The sequence below is a fragment of the Chelmon rostratus genome, chromosome 2 (genome assembly GCF_017976325.1).
Source record: "Chelmon rostratus isolate fCheRos1 chromosome 2, fCheRos1.pri, whole genome shotgun sequence".
In the NCBI taxonomy this organism is placed as follows: Eukaryota; Metazoa; Chordata; class Actinopteri; order Chaetodontiformes; family Chaetodontidae; genus Chelmon; species Chelmon rostratus.
The window spans coordinates 15214374-15236460 of NC_055659.1; the positions used below are offsets into that span (position 1 = coordinate 15214374).

Here is a 22087-nt window from a genome sequence, read left to right on the forward strand (position 1 = left end):
TTACCAGTTAACCAGTAAGAATTGTAAAAACTCCAAATGTAAAGAAAATATAAACATAAAGCTTGATTCAATTCAGGAAGTGCTGGATGTTGTTGCTCTAAACTGATGAAGCCTGCAAGTGTAACCCACACAGGAAGCTATCAGTCATAGCTGCAGTAAAGGAACAACCGCCCCAAGTGTGAAATGTAACTACCGTTTAGCACAGGCTGATGACATTACAAAGCAGCTCATGCTGTGAGCTGACCGAGGTGCCAGATTGGGGTGGTAAGTACATGTGGCGTAGTAACAATTATGTTGAAGTAAGTTAAATAGTTTTTCAAAGTTGTTCCTCAAGTCAATTTTATTTGCTGATGAGGATGGGTGTAGTTTATCCATTTAAAAGCAAATTCCTTAAACAGTTTGTATTTGAGAGTCGTGGCAGTATGATTGAAGTTGTAAGTATTAAGAATCAGTATACATCTTAATGTTTTGTGTGGATATGTTGCCAGAAAACCCAATTCCTGTTCTGAATGGTACTCAGTAGTTCATGGGGATAGAAATTACTAGTACATATTTTGTTGAGATTCAGTTATCTGATGTTAACGGGTGGTAGATTTTAACTTGCATGACTGAATGTCTCATGCTTTAGGAGAGAAGATAAGAAGCCATGTCGACTCAAAGTGCAAAGAAAAAAAGAATTGGTTCACGTCGTCGGGTCGCACATGAAAATAAAACATCAGAGGCTGATGAATTACACATAACGGACAGTGCCTCTGCAGCAAAACGCTGCATACCAGAAGAAAATACTGAATCATTAAATGTATTGGCTAATCCTGACAATACACAATCTGCAACCCAAAATCCACCTTCACCAGAACTCACTGAGAATCGAAGAAAACTAGGATCTAGTAGAAGAAATAAAAGAGAACTGCGTGTCAAGGGTTCAGCAACTGAATCATACTCCAAACCTACAGAGGAAGTTGAGGAATACACCAGGGGTAATGAAACCCCCAAAACAATGCAAATGTCACTGGCAATACAATCTTGGAGGCAGGAAGAAGTCAATCAAGGGCATGAGCATAACATCATATCTGTGGCACATGACAGCTCTTTATACCCTGCCATTACACCTGATTATTCTGAGGTTCAGCACTCAACTACAGCAAACTGTCCAGAGGCTGACCTGGAAAGGTTAATTCCCAAAAGTGAAACTCTGGAAGCAGATCAAGATGAAAATGACACAAACTATAAACTAGTGTCTGATTCTTGTAAATTTGTGGAAACCATGCTGGGAGAAACAGACAGGTCTGACACTCTACAGAGTGAGGAACTCAAAGAAAATGCACGTCTTGTTGGCGTCTCTGAGTTGACTAGTGTAAGTGTTCTTTCATGTCCCACAGTAGATCAACAGCTGACTGACCAGCTAAATTACAGGGAGATGCCAGAAGAAAAACTTCCCAATGTGTATTCTGTAACAGAAAAAGAAAGCAAAAATGGAGACAAGGATGCAGAATTCTTAAGGCAGGGTGGAAATTTACGGGAAAACTATTTGGTGAGTGAGTCACATATAAAATCAAAGGATATAGAGTCTTCTATCACACCAGAGATATCCACAGAAAAACACAACCCCAGAGAGCACACAGAACCTCAGTGCAGTGTTGGGCAAGCAATAGTTTCATCACCAAACGAGGAGTTGCACAACGATGAGGAACAAATTGAGATTTTCAAGTTATCTGATGTCAAAGGTGCTCATCATGCAAAGGATGCTTTAAACAGCATTCATGAACAGGAGGTTGATCCAACACAAATGCATGAAATCGATCACTCCTCTGAAAGTGGGTTGCATGATGCCAGAGAACATTCTGAAGTAATTTCTGGAAACCTGATAGATCAGGCTGAAGTCATTGACACATACCGATCAGAGTCAATTGTGAGAGGTACTGATGATTCTGCCACCAAGCAGGTAGAATCAAATTCTGATGACAAACAGGAGGAACATCCTACAAGAGAAAACAACTTTGACTCTTTAGAGCACACAAATGAGGATATTCATGTATATGATACAAAGATACCACAGATCAGTGACACAGAAAGAGTAGACTCTGCACTGGGTCAGGTCGATGAGGGTGACAGCCATATAGAGGATGATATGAATCCCAGTGCTGATCAAACAGTTCATCAGGAGAAGGAAGGAATCCTCTCTGAAGTTGAGGAGAGTGAGTCCTCTTTACAAACCCTGCAATCAGAAACAAATGCTCCTTTGGACTCCCAACCTCTGGACACTTCTGTGAGAACAGAGGAGGAAACCAACACAGGCTTCAACCCCACTTTGAACAGAAGAAAACTGGGGTCGAGTAGAAGAAATAAAGGAAGGCAACATGCCAAGGACTGTGCTGTTGAATCATCCCACGAACACAAAGAGCAAGTAGAAGAAAGTACCAGGGGTAATGAAGACCTCCAGACAACACCAGTATTAGTGGCAGCAGAGGGAACAAATCAAGAAGAATTAAGTCAATGGAGTGAGCATGGTGTTATCATGCCTGTGACACCTGACAGCTCTTTGTACTCAGTCATGATGCCTGGTTATTCTCCTGAGGTCCAGAACCCCACTACAACAAACTATCCAGAGGCTGACCTGGAAAATTTAATTTCTGTAAGTGAAAACCTTCAAGAAGATCATGACGAAAGAGAGACTGACTTTAAAGTGGAGGTGTCTAATAAATCAGTGGGAGCCACGCTGGAAGGAATGGACAAATCTGACACTTTTCAGAGTGAACAAGCCAGAGGTGCTCATCATGCAGAGGATGCTGTTCTCAAAGTGCATGAACAGGAGGTGGATCCAACACAAATGCATGAAATCGATGACTCCTCTGAAAGTGGGACGCATGATGCAACAGAACATCCTGAAGTAATTTCTGGAAACCTGATACATCAGGCTGAAGTCATTGACACATACCGATCAGAGTCAATTGTGAGAGGAACTGATGATTCTGCCACTAAGCAGGTAGAATCAAATTCTGATGACAAACAGGAGGAACATCCCACAAGAGAAAACAACTTTGACTCTTTGGAGCACACAAATGAGGATATTCATGTATATGATACAAAGATACCACAGATCAGTGACACAGAAAGAGTAGACTCTGCACTGGGTCAGGTCGATGAGGGTGACAGCCATGTAGAGGATGATATGAATCCCAGTGCTGATCAAACAGTTCATCAGGAGAAGGAAGGAATCCTCTCTGAAGATGAGGAGAGTGAATCCTCTTTACAAACCCTGCAATCAGAAACAAATGCTCCTTTGGACTCCCAACCTCTGGACACTTCTCTGAGGACAGAGAGGGAAACCCACACAGGCTTCAACCCCACTTTGAACAGAAGAAAACTGGGGTCGAGTAGAAGAAATAAAGGAAGGCAACATGCCAAGGACTGTGCTGCTGAATCATCCCATGAACACAAAGAGGAAGTAGAAGAAAGTACCATGAGTACTGAAGACCTCCAGACAGCACCAGTGTTAGTGGCAGCAGAGGGAACAAATCAAGAAGAATTAAGTCAATGGAGTGAGCATGGTGTTATCATGCCTGCGACACCTGACAGCTCTTTGTACTCAGTCATGTTGTCTGATAATTCTCCTGAGGTCCAGAACCCCACTACAACAAACTATCCAGAGGCTGACCTGGAAAATTCAATTTCTGTAAGTGAAAACCTTCAAGAAGATCATGACGAAAGAGAGACTGACTTTAAAGTGGAGGTGTCTAATAAATCAGTGGGAGCCACGCTGGAAGGAATGGACAAATCTGACACTATTCAGAGTGAAGAAGCCAGAGGTGCTCATCACGCAGAGGATGCTGTTCTCAAAGTGCATGAACAGGAGGTGGATCCAACACAAATGCATGAAATCGATGACTCCTCTGAAAGTGGGACGCATGATGCAACAGAACATCCTGAAGTAATTTCTGGAAACCTGATAGATCAGGCTGAAGTCATTGACACATACCGATCAGAGTCAATTGTGAGAGGTACTGATGATTCTGCCACCAAGCAGGAAGAATCAAATTCTGATGACAAACAGGAGGAACATCCTACAAGAGAAAACAACTTTGACTCTTTGGAGCACACAAATGAGGATATTCATGTATATGATACAAAGATACCACAGATCAGTGACACAGAAAGAGTAGACTCTGCACTGGGTCAGGTCGATGAGGGTGACAACCATGTAGAGGATGACATGAATCCCAGTGCTGAACAGACAGTTCATCAGGAGAAGGAAGGAATCCTCTCTGAAGTTGAGGAGAGTGAATCCTCTTTACAAACCCTGCAATCAGAAACAAATGCTCCTTTGGACTCCCAACCTCTGGACACTTCTGTGAGGACAGAGAGGGAAACCCACACAGGCTTCAACCCCACTTTGAACAGTAGAAAACTGGGGTCGAGTAGAAGAAATAAAGGAAGGCAACATGCCAAGGACTGTGCTGCTGAATCATCCCACGAACACAAAGAGCAAGTAGAAGAAAGTACCAGGGGTAATGAAGACCTCCAGACAACACCAGTATTAGTGGCAGCAGAGGGAACAAATCAAGAAGAATTGAGTCAATGGAGTGAGCATGATGTTAACATGCCTGTGACACCTGACAGCTCTTTGTATTCAGTCATGATGCCTGGTTATTCTCCTGAGGTCCAGAACCCCACTGCATCAAACTATCCAGAGGCTGACCTGGAAAATTCAATTTCTGTAAGTGAAAACCTTCAAGAAGATCATGACGAAAGAGAGACTGACTTTAAAGTGGAGGTGTCTAATAAATCAGTGGGAGCCACGCTGGAAGGAATGGACAAATCTGACACTTTTCAGAGTGAACAAGCCAGAGGTGCTCATCATGCAGAGGATGCTGTTCTCAAAGAGCATGAACAGGAGGTTAATCCAACACAAATGCATGAAATCGATGACTCCTCTGAAAGTGAGACGCATGATGCAACAGAACATCCTGAAGTAATTTCTGGAAACCTGATAGATCAACCTGAAGTCATTGACACATACCAATCAGAGTCGATTGTGAGAGGTACTGATGATTCTGCTACCAAGCAGGAAGATTCAAATTCTGATGACAAACAGGAGGAACATCCTACAAGAGAAAACTACTTTGACTCTTTAGAGCACACAAATGAGGATATTCATGTATATGATACAAAGATACCACAGATCAGTGACACAGAAAGAGTAGACTCTGCACTGGGTCAGGTCGATGAGGGTGAAAGCCATGTAGAGGATGATATGAATCCCAGCGCTGAACAGACAGTTCATCAGGAGAAGGAAGGAATCCTCTCTGAAGATGCAGAGAGTGAATCCTCTTTACAAACCCTGCAATCAGAAACAAATGCTCCTTTGGACTCCCAACCTCTGGACACTTCTCTGAGGACAGAGGAGGAAACCCACACAGGCTTCAACCCCACTTTGAACAGAAGAAAACTGGGGTTGAGTAGAAGAAATAAAGGAAGGCAACATGCCAAGGACTGTGCTGCTGAATCATCCCACGAACACAAAGAGCAAGTAGAAGAAAGTACCAGGGGTAATGAAGACCTTCTGACAATACCAGTGTTAGTGGCAGCAGAGGGAACAAATCAAGAAGAATTGAGTCAATGGAGTGAGCATGGTGTTAACATGCCTGTGACACCTGACAGCTCTTTGTATTCAGTCATGATGCCTGGTTATTCTCCTGAGGTCCAGAACCCCACTGCATCAAACTATCCAGAGGCTGACCTGGAAAATTCAATTTCTGTAAGTGAAAACCTTCAAGAAGATCATGACGAAAGAGAGACTGACTTTAAAGTGGAGGTGTCTAATAAATCAGTGGGAGCCACGCTGGAAGGAATGGACAAATCTGACACTTTTCAGAGTGAACAAGCCAGAGGTGCTCATCATGCAGAGGATGCTGTTCTCAAAGTGCATGAACAGGAGGTGGATCCAACACAAATGCATGAAATCGATGACTCCTCTGAAAGTGGGACGCATGATGCAACAGAACATCCTGAAGTAATTTCTGGAAACCTGATAGATCAGGCTGAAGTCATTGACACATACCGATCAGAGTCAATTGTGAGAGGTATTGATGATTCTGCCACCAAGCAGGTAGAATCAAATTCTGATGACAAACAGGAGGAACATCCTACAAGAGAAAACAACTTTGACTCTTTAGAGCACACAAATGAGGATATTCATGTATATGATACAAAGATACCACAGATCAGTGACACAGAAAGAGTAGACTCTGCACTGGGTCAGGTCGATGAGGGTGACAGCCATGTAGAGGATGACATGAATCCCAGCGCTGAACAGACAGTTCATCAGGAGAAGGAAGGAATCCTCTCTGAAGATGCGGAGAGTGAATCCTCTTTACAAACCCTGCAATCAGAAACAAATGCTCCTTTGGACTCCCAACCTCTGGACACTTCTGTGAGGACAGAGGAGGTGTCTAATCAGGAGAAAGATGGACTCTTCTCTGAAACTGAAAGGGGCAAATCTTCTTTAGAAACCCTGCAATCAGAAATACATGCTCCTTTGGACTCCCAACCTCAGCAAAACGATACAGGCTTCAGCCCCATTGGGAATAGAAGAAAACTGGGCTCTAGCCGAAGAAATAAAGGACGACAACTTGTCGAGGACTCTGTTGCTGAATCATACCACAGACATACAGGAGAAATTGCTGGAAATACCAAGGATCATGAGCCACTTGAAATAGTAAAGATGTCAGTAGAGACAGAAGTGCCAGAAAAATCTATGGAAACCATGCCGGAAGGAATGGACACATTTGACACTGCTCAGACTCCTCAGATTGAAGAATGTAGCAATGAACTCAAAGAAACTGCACAATATTCCACACTTGTTGGCATCTCTGAGCATATAACTTCAGGTTTACATTCTAGTTTAGCAGTAGATCAACAGCTAATCAACCAATCAAATTCCACAGAGATGCCAAAAGAAAAGCTTCCCGGTGTGTATTCTGTCACAGAGAAACAAAGCAAGGATGGAGATGGGAATGCAGAATTGTCAAGGCAGGATGGAAATATACAGGACAACTATTTGGTGAGTGAGTCACGTGTGAAATCGGAGAACCCAGGAGACCGTACGGACATTGAATGCAGTGTTGAACAAGCAGCATCTTCATCATCATCAAAGGGGAAAGTGGGAAGTGAATCCTCTTTACAAGCCCTGCAGTCAGAAACAAATGCTCTTTTGGACTCTCAACCTCAGGACAATTCCGTGAGAATGGAGAAGCAAACCCACAAAGGCTTCAACCCCACTGGGTGCAGAAGAAAACTGGGGTCTAGCCGAAGAAATAAAGGACAACAGCATGTCAAGGACTCTGTTTCTGAAACACACCACAAACCTAAAGAAGAATTTTCAGAAGATACAAGGAGTGATCATGCCCTTGAAACAACAAAAATGCCATTAGCAACAGAGACAATTAGGCAGGAAGAATTAAAAAAGCAAACAAACATAGACCTCGAACCTGCTCAGGAAAGCAGAGAAATGAGATCAACTATAAATGCCAAAGAAAACACAGAAAAAATGCCAGAGGAAGACAGAATTTCCTCACAGAATGTTACGTACGACAGTACAATTGCGACAACAGACATTACTTCAAGCTCAGGCAAAGATGACTCTGTCAAATCCAATAAGGACGTCAATGAGGAGGAAAATAATCTTATAAAAGAGCCTGAGAATGTAAGTCATTTTACAGGATATGACACAGCTAAAATGGACTTGATACAATCGCCAGAAGATGATTCAGACACACAGAATATCTCATGTCATGTTGACAGTGTTTGCATGCAGTCAGTCACTTCCGATGTGCTTGAGCAAAATGCCCATCAGGTCCAAAAGACGGAGGCTTTATCTTGTGACAAAGACTCGCTGGAACACAAAATGAGTCTGAAACGGACAAATGATGCAATGAAAACAGTGGCAGATGTCTCAATCAAAGACTGTTTGAAAGAAGCAGAGAGTTCAATGGATGTACAGGTTTTTGGACAGGATGGAGATGGAGAAAAATGTGAAGATCCTACAAAGAAAGACCATGAAACTGAAGAAACGAATGCTCCGCAGGAGGTCACGTATGCTGAACTGTCGTCCGCTGCACACGGCAAAACTGGCGCTTCAGCTCAGCTTGGTCTCGAGGAAAACTTCAGAGCAGAGACAGCTGTGGATGCGCCTGAGGAAAGTGGGATTTCTGCAGCAGTGGGTGCATGTAACAGCCAGCAAGGGATACAAGAAACAACTAATTCAGATAACAGTGAAAATGTGAAAAGAAATTCCAAACAGAGGAGGAGAAAGATGGGCTCCACTCGCCACACTCAACTCAAGAGGAAACCAGAGGAAGGAACAGAGAGCAAAAATGAAATAAAAGAAAGCGATTTTAATAAAGAAGATGACGTGAGAAATTTTGACAATATGGAAGTGGTAAGGGAGTTACCAGTTATTGTAACTGCAGAGGTATCACAGAATATCTCATGTCATGTTGACAGTGTTTGTTTTAAAGGACAACAGGAAACTGACCGAACCAGCACTGTTCATGACGAGGGCCAAAGGCTACAAAGCAGTACATCTGACCTGCAGAGAGTTCAGAGCAGTATGATATCAGACGTAAATGATTTAACAGCTCTTCTCCCCGAGCAGTCTGCCTCAAACAATGGAAAAGTTGATAATCCTGTGAAGTTTGTTCAGGTAGCTGGTATAAGGGACAGTGAGAGGAATGTAGACGTTAACGTGGAGCCTTCACAACTAGATGATTTTACATGCATGGAGATGCATCCAACATCTGTGCTCTCTGGAGGAAACAGCTCCTCAGTAAATCCGTTGCGGTCTTCTAATACTGTGGACGTGACAAGCACTGGTATCACAGGAGGGAGCTCTGTGTCTTCATGTGAGCCCTCACAGAGTACACAAAACGATGAGGAAATGACAGATAGTGTAAACGTCGCACAGGCCCCAGCTCTGAACTCAGCAGAAGCACCAGCTGTGGCTGTGGTAGATTTGGAAATCATGAAACCTGTCGTCAGAGGAGGAGCTGGAGAGGAGAGTAAAGATGCCCAGGCTGGTATACACGAGTTGAACAACGCAAATGAAGGAGCTCACGATAAAAATCTTGAGATGAAGAATGCAAGTCCCAATTTTAATTCAGCCAATAGGAGAAGAAAGATGGGCTCCACCCGCAGGAATCTGGGATCACGTAGCAAAGGGGAAGACTTGCATCAAAAGCAGGAGGCAGATAAAGAGGCAACAGGAGCAGCAGCTAATGCTGGAGATGTAAAGAGTGAGCCTTTCCTGGGCATCAAAGAAAAAGAAGAGCTCCAACTTCTCATAGAAGACAAAGACAGTGACTCTGATCAAAGGAAAGAAAAAGTTTTTGAAACGGTGGAGTGCAGCCTCACTGGTGAGTCTCACTTCAAGCCTCCAGCACAGCACACAAGTGAAGAAAATCCTCCTTCTCATGATCAACTAGAAGAAAAAGAGCACCACCTAACTCCCAGTTATTTCCCCGCAACACCATCCACTTCTCCCAACCATGATGGGACGTCAGAAACAGCTGGTGGGAGAAGGAGAAGGAAACTGGGATCTCACCGGAAGTCGCATGGACACCAAAGCAATGTCGACCAAACTGCAAGAGGGGACAAAATAATAGGTACACAAGATCGGAGAGATGTCAGAAGTGTCACTGATGAAAGTGCCATCAAGACAACTGAGGAAGAATCTGTGGGCCTGGACAAAATATCAGAGGTAAGCAGCAAAAAGTTTTTTTTTTAAAGGTGTTTCTTACTATCAAAGAATTAATAGCGGGAATCTTCAATTCTGTTTTTGGCGTTATACTTAAACCAATGAACCGTTGTTCGCTTCTTAGTGAACTTTTTAAACATTGTGCTCCTTTATTGTGTTTTGTGCCTTCAGCTTGGCATAGCTGCGTTCTTGAATAATTCTCAGTGCTCTTTTGCACAGTAAGCCTAAGGTGTTCCCATTTGCATCACACCTCTTGCACAGCGGTCAAGTGTTTGTTGCAAGAAGAACAGACTGACAAGAGGAACCAAAATGAGGAACATGCGGCTCACACTACATATTTCACATGGTGAAAAGGAGAACACAAACATGCATCTGACTTCTTGGTCTTGATAGTGATTTTATTTTTGTCTGTGTTCACTTACACATGCGTAGATGACAGCCAGTCAAGAAGCTGTGGCAGAGGAGATAATTACAGTAAAACCATATCATGCAAAGCTGAACCTTAACAACTGAGAAAAGGCCTTGCACAAATGTTTTTCTTGTGATGCACGTTTATATGATAGTAAAAATAGCACATTTTTTCATCTACTGGTATTTATATAAAAGCCTGGTGCCTTCCCTTTCTCTAAAATGTCATATTTTAGTGGTTGTAACATTACATCATTGTTACATCACATATCAGAGGGAGTACAAGCAGCGCAAATTCCTGAAAGTCTGATAATATCCTCGTATAATTCTACACAAAGCAAACCTCACTTTCTGTGTGCCAGAGGATTATTCCTCCCAGATCTGCAATCGCTGACTTTCAGCGTCTAGTGTAAAACAAATGCAGGTTATCCTTTTACCATTTGGCAAACCGAAGAGAAAACAATGTGTGTGCTGTACGTCAAAATGCCATCCGAAGTAGGGTCTCCCCAGGTGTCACCTCATGATTGAGGTGTTTTTGTCTGTGCAGGCTGATGAAAGCAGCAAGAAACCATCGTCCAACGTCAGCGCCTCGGAGGCGGTAAAGCACTCGACGCCTGAGAGGTAAGTCCGACACCGAGGTTCAGCACTGCGGCCTTTGAGGCCCGTCCAGCCACCTCATTAGCTACGCACAACTAAGTGCTGATGTAGCTTGTGGGGTTAGTATCACAGAAGAATCTTATCAACCTGTACTGTCAGCAAAATCTGTTATAGCTTAGTTTATTCAATCACAGGCACACTGGATCACAGTGGCTTTATACAGCAATGAACAACCAGCTATAACCTCAGCCACTAAGAATAACGCTGTTGAAAGCCTGCTCATCAGTAAACAATGATTATATCAAGAGTTATGTGAGTCTCCCAGACAATTTACCACTTACTTTGCCTCCACATAGTGTTTAGAACAAGTGCTATGTTTCTCCACTTGCCATTTAATCCTATTTTAACATTGCACCAACAGTCCTGCATCAGTTTTTTTATTAAATCTGGATATTACTACAAAGACTTCTAACGTCAATGAAACTGTCCGCGTTGAGGACATTTCGCCACTCATCCGTGCGACTCATGCAAGCCTTACGTCCGCACCGATCCTCATGCACATAGTACAGTAAACACAGTATGCAGTGTGAACAGACGTGTTCTGACAGGATGTTAGTGACCGCTGATTAACCTTAGTCTGGTGTGAGGTCAGCTGAGACAGGAGAGATGCATGTGATACAGCGCGGCTGGAGCTGAGTTATGCTGATGCTCAGTGCAACCATCTTAAAAGGTCACAGTCATTACAAACACGAATTTGCCTCCCAGTCAGTCTCTAACTTTTTATCAGGTCTCTAATGGTGGACAGACAGAGGGGAAGTTACAGTGAAATCGCTGTCGGACGCTTCCTTTTATTGTGTCTAAGTGAGATGTGTGTTTGTGTGCTTTTCCTGCGGAGGACGAGATGAGTTTTAGGAATTATTTTATTTTTAACTGTTTGTTTTCTGAGTGGTGTGTGGTTTTTTATTTTTATGTAAGTGTCTTTTGTAACATCTTATGTTATGCAGCACATTCCTTCAATCAAGGACAGTTTTCTCTTTTGGGAGACAATGAAAGCGAGCTTGATATACGACCTTGTATTATGTGTTTTTACAAATATTCTTGCTGTAAATAGCAATATGAACTCTACTATTTACTTAAGGGAATTATTCACTGAAGTTGGTAAAGATGGGACTCTTGTACGTCTACCTCTACAACAATTTAAGGGAGCGATACAAAATCTTCTTAGATGTACAACACACTATTTTTCCTTTAATGTAGGTTTCAGGTCTCAGCTTCAGACATCAACTTGTGGTCATATTCTGTGCAGTGTAGCTGTCTAATCTCAAAGAAATGCCAACATTTGACGAGAAATACTGATAACTGAGCTAAAAACTCGCAGAATCCTGAATCCTAAAATTCGTGAATGTGTATACGCTGTTTTTTTTTTGTTTGAACTGTGCTCGGCTGTCTGTCACGCAGTGAGAAGACTCCCGCACGAGTGACTGCAGTTCAACATCGTGATGCTGAGATCCGCCCGGGCCAAGAGAGCCAAAAGCCGTTTTCTCTGGGTAAATGGAGCATTACTTACACACAGCGCAGTGTAGCTGATTGCAAACAGATAATGAGAGAGGGAAGATTAATACACAGAAATAGAATGATAGTGTGTTTTTGTTTCAGCAGGTAGTTCCGGAGGAGCAGCTCCCACATCAAGCAGTTACAACGTGCTCATGGTTGGAAACAGCTGTGTGGGCAAAACCTCCTTCATGAAAAGAGCTCAAAGCGGGAAGTTTTCTCTAGATTTACCCGCCTCTGCTGGTAAGATCCTGGACTTATCCTACTCTAGTCCCATGAATGCGTGTAAATATACGGAATAATGTAACATAAATACATTTTGCAGGACTTGATTTCTGCATGTGGACGGTGGTAGTGGATGGAAAGCCTGTGGTGCTACGGCTGTGGGATACAGCGGGCCAAGAAAGGTAGGTTTCCTGTTTCCTTTTACTGTACATTATTGAGAGCAACATGCGAACTGTCCTGGCGATTCTGAAATTCCACTCCCCGACAAACAGAGGAACGAGACGAAGAGATCTCCTACAGTATTGCCACACCTTTATTATTGCTCAGCGCATGGCACACAAATCAGTTTAGTTCATAATGTGTGCACCAAAGAGAAACCGTCTTATCTGGCCTCTCTGTCCTGTTGATGCTTTCTCCAGGCGGAGCTGTCTCCCCGCCTCACTGTCTGTCCTGACCTCTCTGACTGTTGCAACCCTCTCCCACAGGCCCAGCTCGTTCTCCCTGCAAACTCTCCCACAGGACGAACAGCTTCTCTCAGAGGCACTTTTGTTTCTAGTATTTCACTCTTACTTTATGACCTATCAAAATGTTATACTTTTGTTGCTGCGTTAAACTCCAAACAGACCTTCTACGGTCATGCACATCTCACGATCCCTCCTGTTGCATTTATGGCGCCTTGGTAAGAGCTAAAGTGCACTCAAGCACTATCCCAAATACATGTGCGATATGTGTAATTTCTCTCACAGAACTATGGGGGGAAAGCACTGATCCCAGTTATTTTACGATTTTAGGACTATGTTTTCTTCTTCAGACACATAGTGAGACATATGTAAGGTGGCTTTTTTGCTGTAGGAGAATCATAAAAACTAGTGATATCAACACTTATGAAAATGGTTTCAGGACAGATGAAAGGATTCTGTCTTCTGCATCCTCTTTTTTACAATAGGAAATAAATACTTACGCAAAATTGTTATCATAAACTAAATCCAACAAATAGTTAGTTATGTGTTTTGGGGTCCCTCAATCTGCCCTCGTTGAGGGAGAGTACTTTAGGTTGATCTTGAAGCTGCCGTGAAACACTAAAAAATACATTTGCTGGCTTCATGCACCTCATGAGTAGCATCTTGAACCACTTGATGATGACTGGTGTGGCTGCTTCAGGTCTGTTGATGCACAGTTTACGTCTTTTTGGCTACTAAAGGCCACAAGCTGAAAGACGCCTGTAAGGACATCTAAAAGCTGGCGAGATCATTTCCCGGCCGTATGACGCGGTACGCTGTCCTGGTGATGTCTGCTGTGGGTAGGAACAGCACCTAGTCATCGGTAGGAAGGAAGGTCATAGGCTGGGAGTCATCAGCAAAAGTACGGGGTGTTATTTTGTGGTTTAGGATGATCCAAATGTTGTACCACATGTGTGTCTTTTTATTCCTGGAAGTAGTGGTGGATTTCCTGTGTATAGATGCTGACCAGACCTGCTTAAGATAGATCTAACACAGCTCTGGTGTCCCAGTACAGTTTGTCTCTCAAATCTGCAGGCAGCGTGCTGGGTCCTTCTCGGCAGCCAGCCAAGACTTCTGATGAGCACGTGTGATGACGATTACATAAGTAACATCCTCTTTGCATTTGTTATTGTAGCCAATCAAAGATATCTCAACTATGAGATACAACAGGCAGCAGCCTCCCTGAACATGGCGCTTGGAACATTCTTGAAGTGCCAAGAAGCCTCCTTTGGGCCAGGTTGAAACCTGTTTCAGAACTGGTTTGGCACACCTCAGAAACGTTTTGTGCGCTGGAACAGATTTAGCCCCAGCTGCAGAGGTGGCTGTAACATACTGCATGCAGCCTGTCGACCACCACGTGTTCACTGCACATGTTGCGTGTTGGCTGACATATTTAGACTAGCAGGGTTGAAATACGTGCTAAAAAGGCTGCTGGGGGGGGGTCGCAGTTCATACAGAGTTTACAGGGAGCGTCATGTCAGTTCAAACCAGTCTAAGAGCCCATTCATTTCATTTTTGCTGTTAGCAGATATGGAGTCAGATTTAGACCCCAAAACACAAATATAAGGACACCTCATTAAAAGTGTGACACCTACTTTGTGGATTTAAAACAGAATAATTTACTCAGCTTCAGTGCAGAGGTAATTGCACATTCAGGAGAGACTGAATGTGTCTCTTGAATAAGCTTCAGCACAGTCTCTGCAAACTCTGGTAACCAGGATTAGATGATCAGAAGCACACCTTCTACCTTTTGGGGGTGTTTTGTCACTTTTGAATGGCTGTGAGAAAAGTAATTCAGTTGCTGTGTTGGCGTAGCATTAGTGGCCCCTCCTGCTTTAAGGACGTCATATCTCTGATTGAATTTTTTATTTTCCTTCAAAGGTTTCGCAGCATCACAAAACAGATTTTCCACAAGGCCCAGGCATTTCTCCTGATGTATGACATCACTTCCTCACAGAGTTTCTCTGCAGTCAGCCACTGGGCAACCTGTATTCAGGTATGGTGCATTTAAGCTTCAGTGGTTGTTTAAATGTTCTCACCACACTGCTGGCTTTGTTTCTAATGATTTGTTGAACAGATGCTGTAGCTACATACACAGGGCCAGACATGCTGTAAAGTTGCAACAATGTGTTTATATGTGTAATTAGTGTTGTTTAGAATTTTTCAATATGGATGCAGTACTGCCTCCATATCAAACTTAGGAAATGGGTCAGAATTGAATGCTGTACCACAAAGCAGACATACATAAAGTTCTCCTAAATAAAAGAGTCTTAAATTAGCAAAACTGTTGCTTAAATTAGGAAATTTCTGATTAAAGAAGAAGTAAATAAGTCCAACAGTCTGACCAGGTATTTGTTGCTACTGCTAGAGACACATGAAGGTCAGTACCTTAAAAATATTTAAGTTTCATACTGTCAGCCTTTAATTAAATGATTATGCTCTTTACATTCAAAATCCTCAAGAACTTAATGTGAATATAGTCTTATACTGAACTGTATATCTAAGACAGCAGCACATATTAACAGTAACCTGTAGTGAAGAAGTACAATATTTAGGTACTTAAGTATTTACATTTTGTTATTTTATACTTCTACTTCACTGCATTTTGGGGGCAGATATCGTATTTTTTTTTTACTTGTTACTTTGCAGTTAGATTTTTAAGTTAGATTATTAATACAAAATCTAATCAACCAATAGATTTTGAAGCATTTTATAACTGAAGCTTTTGGCACTTTATGTATATTTTCATGCTAATACATTTTTGTACTTTCAGTAACATTTTGAATGCAGGACTTTAACTAAAGAAACAGTTCTGAGTACTACTACAACGACTGACAGATACTACAAGTAATATCTACATCAGTGGTATCTGATATTATTGTCAGATCAACAATACTTCATTCAAACACTGATCTATGTAATGGATATCATTTTTCAGTATGCACCAACATGCAAAACTAGGACTTGGAGTACAGATGTTTGAACGGCAGTCCAAACAATAATGTAACTCATCTGTTTTGCAGGAAGGAGCTGCAGAAAACGTGACCATCCTCCTTCTTGGGAATAAGAGTGACTGTGCAGAACGAGTGGTTAAAGCTGAGGAGGGGGAAATTCTTGCTAAGGTTTGGATCTGTGGCATTACGTCCTCTCACACCGTTCCCTCATTAGTACTTATAATCATCAAACACCCACTAAAGCCAGCAGTTTTCCTTCCGCAGGAGTACAACTTTGAATTCATGGAGTGCAGCGCTGCCACGGGGGAAAATGTGCTTCGGTCTTTGGAAACTGTGGCCAGGTAACACATTTCACATTGTGCCATCTATCACACCCATATGTGTTTTTTTTAAACGCGTGTCCTTGAATATTCTTGGTACTGACTGATTGTGTTGTTGGCAGGATATTGAGCCAAAAAGTTGACACAAGAGAGGAAACCACAGTGTTACACAAAGAGCCCCAACAGAAAAAATCATCAGGATGTTGCTGAACGATGTGTGTGTGTGTGTGTGTGTGTGTGTGTGTCAGTGGCTTGACGTGGAAAGTTTGCACATCACAGCAAAAACTGGTGCTCAAACCAGCTTTGGCTCTTAGGTTTTATTACAAAAGTGTATAACTTAAATCACCTTTTCACAATTACTGGGGTGGCTGGTGCAGGCTTTCTTTAGAGGCAGGTCTATGAACAGTTGTAAGTAATCAAGGAAATCATTATCGTATAATGTATAATGGGTTTTTGCAGCATTTTGCACTGTGTTTTATCGACTTTCCTTCTGGAATATGGAAGCCTTACTATGAGTGCAATTTCAAATGATCACATGAAGTCAATATTTGCAGAGTCTTCTCCCACACTGACGTCTTTCCGTTTAGAGATGTATTAACTAATCTAACTGAGAAACTAATGTTTTAGTACTTTGAGTTCAGAACAGTTTCTGAGGTCCTGAGTTGAAAAACAGAAAACAGTTTCCACTAAGAGAATCCTCTTAATTGCACAGATATTGAGTAGCTGCTCGCCAGTGTCTATATTGTTTTAATAAATATTGTCATATTTCAGTGTTTACAAGCAGCTGGTGCAATATGCCTGTGAACAAGAGCATCTTTTCATTTTTGTAGCTGTTATGACACAAACAGTGTTTCTCAGTGGCCGAATTAAGTGCATCATGACTCTGTATGTTTTGCCATCTGTTCTTAATGAACGGTGTTGGCACTTGTCCTTCTTGCAGTTGTCACACAGCTGCCAGGTCAGCCAGATCATCACAAATAACTTTCATGCCTTTCTAATTTGTGGTGGTGAAATACTTAACAGGCTTGAAATATACATGTCAGATCATTTTTTTTTATTGTTTCTGTGCATTTCCCTACAACTTGTGTCTCATGCTTAATAAACCTCCAGAACAACAACCGTACGCTATCAGAGTTCATTTGTGTCCTCATTGAGGTTGTGTTTCCTGACTGACAAAGACATCAGTGTTCCCACTGGAACAACAAGTCCTTCACTGGTATGAAGAGCACGACATCGGCGTCACTGCAATAACCTCATAACATCTCAAAGGAGCTTTTGTGGGAAACAGAAACGCTGACACAGCATCTTCCAACATCATCAGAAGACACAGACAACTACAACAAATCTGATATTAGTGACTGGCTCTGACTTCACTGGCTAAAGTTACGAGAGAATTATTCCTCTTGCCCTCAGTAATTAAGATAATTCAGTTTTAGGCTGGAACATGTAAACGTTGTAATTCCGTACGAGTTCATAATTTCAGAATACTTTCCAAATTATTTCACAGAAATTCACTGGGAAAATCAATGTAATTTGGTACTAGCTGCAGGGGAAATATATAGCGTTTAATTTGGAAACTTCCGATTAATTAATTACAAGTAACTGCTGCTGTAACCCTGAGACCTTTAGTCAGGACACAGCAGGTCAGTGAAACAAAGGATCAAATCTGTCCACAGATAAGCACTCAATTCAGCATTTATAAGAATAAATGTTTGATGAATATTTAAGTGCCACATTACAAAGTTCTTTCCAGTAAATCTCCCTAAAAAGTTACGAGTAAATCAAAGACCTGTCAAATAAATTGTTACCAAAAACCTTTCAAATGGGTTAAAGGGTGCAGGTACCGTTCTATATTGTGACACTGAAATAAGGTCTAATTCTCAGATGGTAGCACAACCAAACAACAGAAATCTTCAAAGTTTTCAATTTATTTAATGATAAAAATAAACCATTTATTTCAAGGTTTTGGGGAATAAGTTAATATCTGCACAACATTTAACAAAGGTGAAAACACGGGAACATTCATATGACATATGGCTCATTTGTGTCCAATTTGATACTTTGCTTTTAGAAACCAGCACCGCTGGTCACTATAAAGCAGTTTTTTTTGGGAAAGTGTTTTGGATCACAATGACTTGCATTAACTGTTGGTCAGAGCAACAAGTTATTTAACTCCTACCGCTGCAGCTTCATCACTACTTTCAGTTTGTCGACTAGGTGTCATTGTCTTCTCTTCTGGTGGGGGCAATGCTGGGTCCTTTATCTGTGTGTGGGAATATTTTTTTTTCTTTTTGGAGTGGTATTGCCTGATGGCCACCATAACATCAGAAGCAGTCCAGTGGTGGCGGGTCAGGGCATCCTGCAGCGTGAAGAGGCCCTCTCTCGTCCGTCTAACTCCTTTACACACTGCCGTGCTGCGCAGCTCCAGTCCAATCTCGTGCACAACTTTGCGCAAATATTTCTGAGTTTCATTCAGACACTGCACCTCTGTGAGAGCAGAGAAAAAAAATATGTCAAGCAAGATCAGAAAGCTTCAAGAAAATCTGCATATTTTAATTTGCAAAATGAGGTTTCCTGTGTGTTCAGTTTAAGATTATTTACCTAAAGTGAAGCTGGGAGGCTGGAAGTGAATGCAACGCAAGCCTGTCAAAACAGGCTGTGATTTCCCCTCTGGACCCAGTAAACCTTGTGCAGCCATCTCATAGGCTTCCTGTGACTGCATGTCTACATTGGAGTACCTGCATTTAAAAAAAAAAAAAAAACAAAAAAAAAAACAGTTAGCCAGCCACCCACCCTACTAGAAGTACTTTATGGCCTGATGTGTAATATGTACAAGAGGAAGAGGAAGTATCCAATAAGGAGGAACTTAAGAGCCAAAAATGTCAACATTATGTTTATAGAAATGAAACATGAAATGTTATTAGCATACATTAACAAGGCCTTCTGATTGACTCCCTGCAGCATCGCCAAGACTCTGTCGAGCTTATCCTGTGTGATGTGACCTGTGGAACAAATCAATACTTTAGGGGCAGATACAGTCAAAAGCTCAATAACTGATGCTTCAGTTTGTTTAGCTGATGATTAATACATGATGTGTTCTGTGCAAAAGCACAGTTTCAAATACTGGTGTGGCAGATAGATACAAACTGATGAATTGGCAATCTAGCAATAAAATAAAGTAAGTTACAGAATTAGAGTGAATTTTGACTGTATTTTTTCAGAGGTGAGCTGTGTAATCAAGTATTTTAAGTAAATGCATCAAATTGCTTCTAGAATGCACTGATCTAAAACTATGATATCAAGGGAATAAACTGATGAAACATCAGAGGAAAAAGGTATCCTACCGTATGTGGACCTTTCCACAACTTTGCCTGTGTGAGAGAAATCATCTGTTGCAGTCCCAAATTCACCCTCCAATGTGTAATCCTGAAACATATCAAACAGCATGAAACCTGTGTGTCTTCATTGCTTCTTTGCAGATCTGATATAAAACCAGCAGAAATGATAAATTACCCTTGTGACTCGTGTTCTGTAGAGATCATTCAGGACCCGGTTTCCATTCCCAACACCAAGAACTAGAGTGAAAAAAACATGTTAAAAGAGACCATATATTAAATACAACATAGTCAGGAACAAATGGGTTTTCTCATGTGATCAGCTCTAAAATAATAATACCTAGAACACCAGAAGAGGCTGCATCCAGACGATGTCCTACTCCAACTCTAATATGCTGGAATTCAGGCCCAGTCACTGAAACCAACAGAAATATACATCTTATTCACACATATACAGTCCTGAATGTGCACAGACATGAGAAAAGCATTTTATCAATATTTAGTCATTCCAGCTAATATCCACCTGCACTGATGTGAAAATGAAGTCAATAATGAGCCAGACTTAATTTATGGTCGATTCTAACATGGCCAGGGGGAAAACATTTTAGACCCTTCTCAGAGCAGATATTTCGACTTGTTAAATACAGGTGCAAGTAATACCAGTACAATCATAATACAATAATTTCACCTGATATGACAGGTCAGATAGTCTACAAATCTAAATCATTTGCTAATCCATTTTGACATATACTCAATTGAAAAGTACTGTACAACGACAATATTGTTTGTTTTATCTCATCAGCTTCATTCATTTTTGCTAACATCTGCTTATTCTAAATTTGATGCAGCAACATGTTTTAAACAAGTTGGGACAGGAGCAACAAAACACTGGGAAAGTTGTGGAACGCTCCAAAAACACCTGTCTGGAACATTCCACAGGTAAACAGGTTGACTGGTAACAGGTGATAGTATCATGATTGGGTATGAAAGGAGCATCCTGGAAAGGTTCATTTATTCACAAGCGAGGATGGAGTGAGGTTCACCACTTTGTGAACACATGATTGTATAAAGGATGTTACTACAGTGTTGTATTACTAACCACAGTTTGTTTGCAAATGATTGCACTCTGTTTTTATTTAGTCTTTAGACAGCGGCCCAACTTTTCAGCAATTGTGGTTGTGTAGCATAAGTAAACAGTGAGAGCATTTAATCTCATTACAATTCACAGAAGGTAATGAACATGCATGAGAAGAAACACGCTGTTCATCTTTCATAGTTTTTTTTTTTTATCAAATCTGACTTGCCTCCTCTTTTACTAGCTCAGCCTGGCTATTGCTAACATTTGATAACAATGCACTCAATTTCCAAGCTGGGGTGGACCGTAATACATTTTTTTTGTACGCCAAAACGTGTGCATGATGACGTTACAGTAAATGCTTCGTATAAACTCATGGATCTCTCAAGCATGAACTGATGTATTAAAACAATTAAACATTTGACTGTCCACCTGCACTGTCCTGTCTGTAAAGGTAAGTGGCCCACCAGAAAACGATAAATGATGTTTACTAAAACCAAATCAAAACCAGTTCCTTCAGTAACTTTTCTACAAATGAAATTTGATATACATAGTATGAAATAGCCAGTGAGAAAAAGTATCATATATCATTATTTAAGTCAGACCTCAGAGCGGACAGCATCACATGACGCTTTGAGGACATGAAAGAAAACTTGTATTCAAGAACAGCAGGATAGGAGTGTGGGGATGTGTATGCACAGGAGCAGGTGACCCAGGAGATGGAGCTATGCAGTGAAGTGGACACACATACCCAGAGGATGCTTGGACAGCACTGGCACAGAGACTGCAGACAGCGTGAGTCCCTTGGGTGCTTCAGTCTCACTGGCTGGGTGCGCCAAGAAGCGGACCTCCTGAGGAAGTGGCAGTGGGGGTGTAGCATTTAAACCTGTAAGGGGACACATGCAGGGGCCAGCAGGAGACGATAATTTACTTGGACACCATGAGAAAGGGAAAGCTGTCAGACTTGTTAAATGTTGATCTGCACACCAGCTTCCTCATTATCACAACAAACATACAGATCTAAGTGCGAACGTGTTTATAAGGCTATGCTAGCCTCACCTTTCAGAAGATTTGCCTCGATGCTGTCCCTTACGAGTTTCCAGTGGACGCCAGAGGGTTTGTATACACAAAACAGACCCTCTAACCTCCGAAACATCCGGATAGCTGGAGTTGCCATTATGTTAGTAACATCCCGATGTCTTGAAAAATTGTATTAGGTTACATCTATTGAGACATATTCACGCCCAACAGTAGTTTGTTTTCTAAAACGTGGGTTGCTTTTGCTCCCCTTGACCTTACTGCACGTGATCATTTGCGCATGCGTACATGTCTGGCAGTTTAGGAATATACTGCCGCCTGCTGTACTGGATG

The 22087-nt window shown here is 41.8% G+C and overlaps 2 protein-coding genes across 3 annotated transcripts; one reads left to right on the forward strand and one right to left on the reverse strand.

The window, feature by feature from the left end:
* The first annotated feature begins 636 nt into the window (after positions 1-636).
* rab44 (RAB44, member RAS oncogene family) lies at positions 637-17429 on the forward strand. Of its 2 annotated transcripts, none has more exons than XM_041963171.1 (9): positions 637-9754; positions 10707-10780; positions 12215-12303; positions 12413-12550; positions 12633-12714; positions 14914-15028; positions 16056-16154; positions 16251-16327; positions 16429-17429. In XM_041963171.1, exons 1-9 carry the CDS (start codon positions 647-649, stop codon positions 16514-16516), a joined length of 9870 nt encoding a protein of 3289 aa, XP_041819105.1. In that variant the 5' UTR covers positions 637-646; the 3' UTR covers positions 16517-17429. The 2 variants fall into 2 exon arrangements, with proteins under 2 accessions (XP_041819105.1, XP_041819113.1); XM_041963179.1 differs by having other exon boundaries at positions 12416-12550.
* A 6-nt stretch (positions 17430-17435) lies between these two features.
* Positions 17436-22013, reverse strand: trub2 (TruB pseudouridine (psi) synthase family member 2). The gene is made up of 8 exons (XM_041963223.1): positions 21776-22013; positions 21468-21602; positions 19982-20056; positions 19820-19881; positions 19651-19732; positions 19236-19308; positions 18908-19044; positions 17436-18793 (listed from the first exon to the last, which is right to left on the reverse strand). The coding sequence occupies exons 1-8, from the start codon at positions 21891-21893 to the stop codon at positions 18471-18473; spliced, it is 1005 nt and encodes a 334-aa protein (XP_041819157.1). The 5' UTR covers positions 21894-22013; the 3' UTR covers positions 17436-18470.
* Positions 22014-22087: the final 74 nt, after the last annotated feature.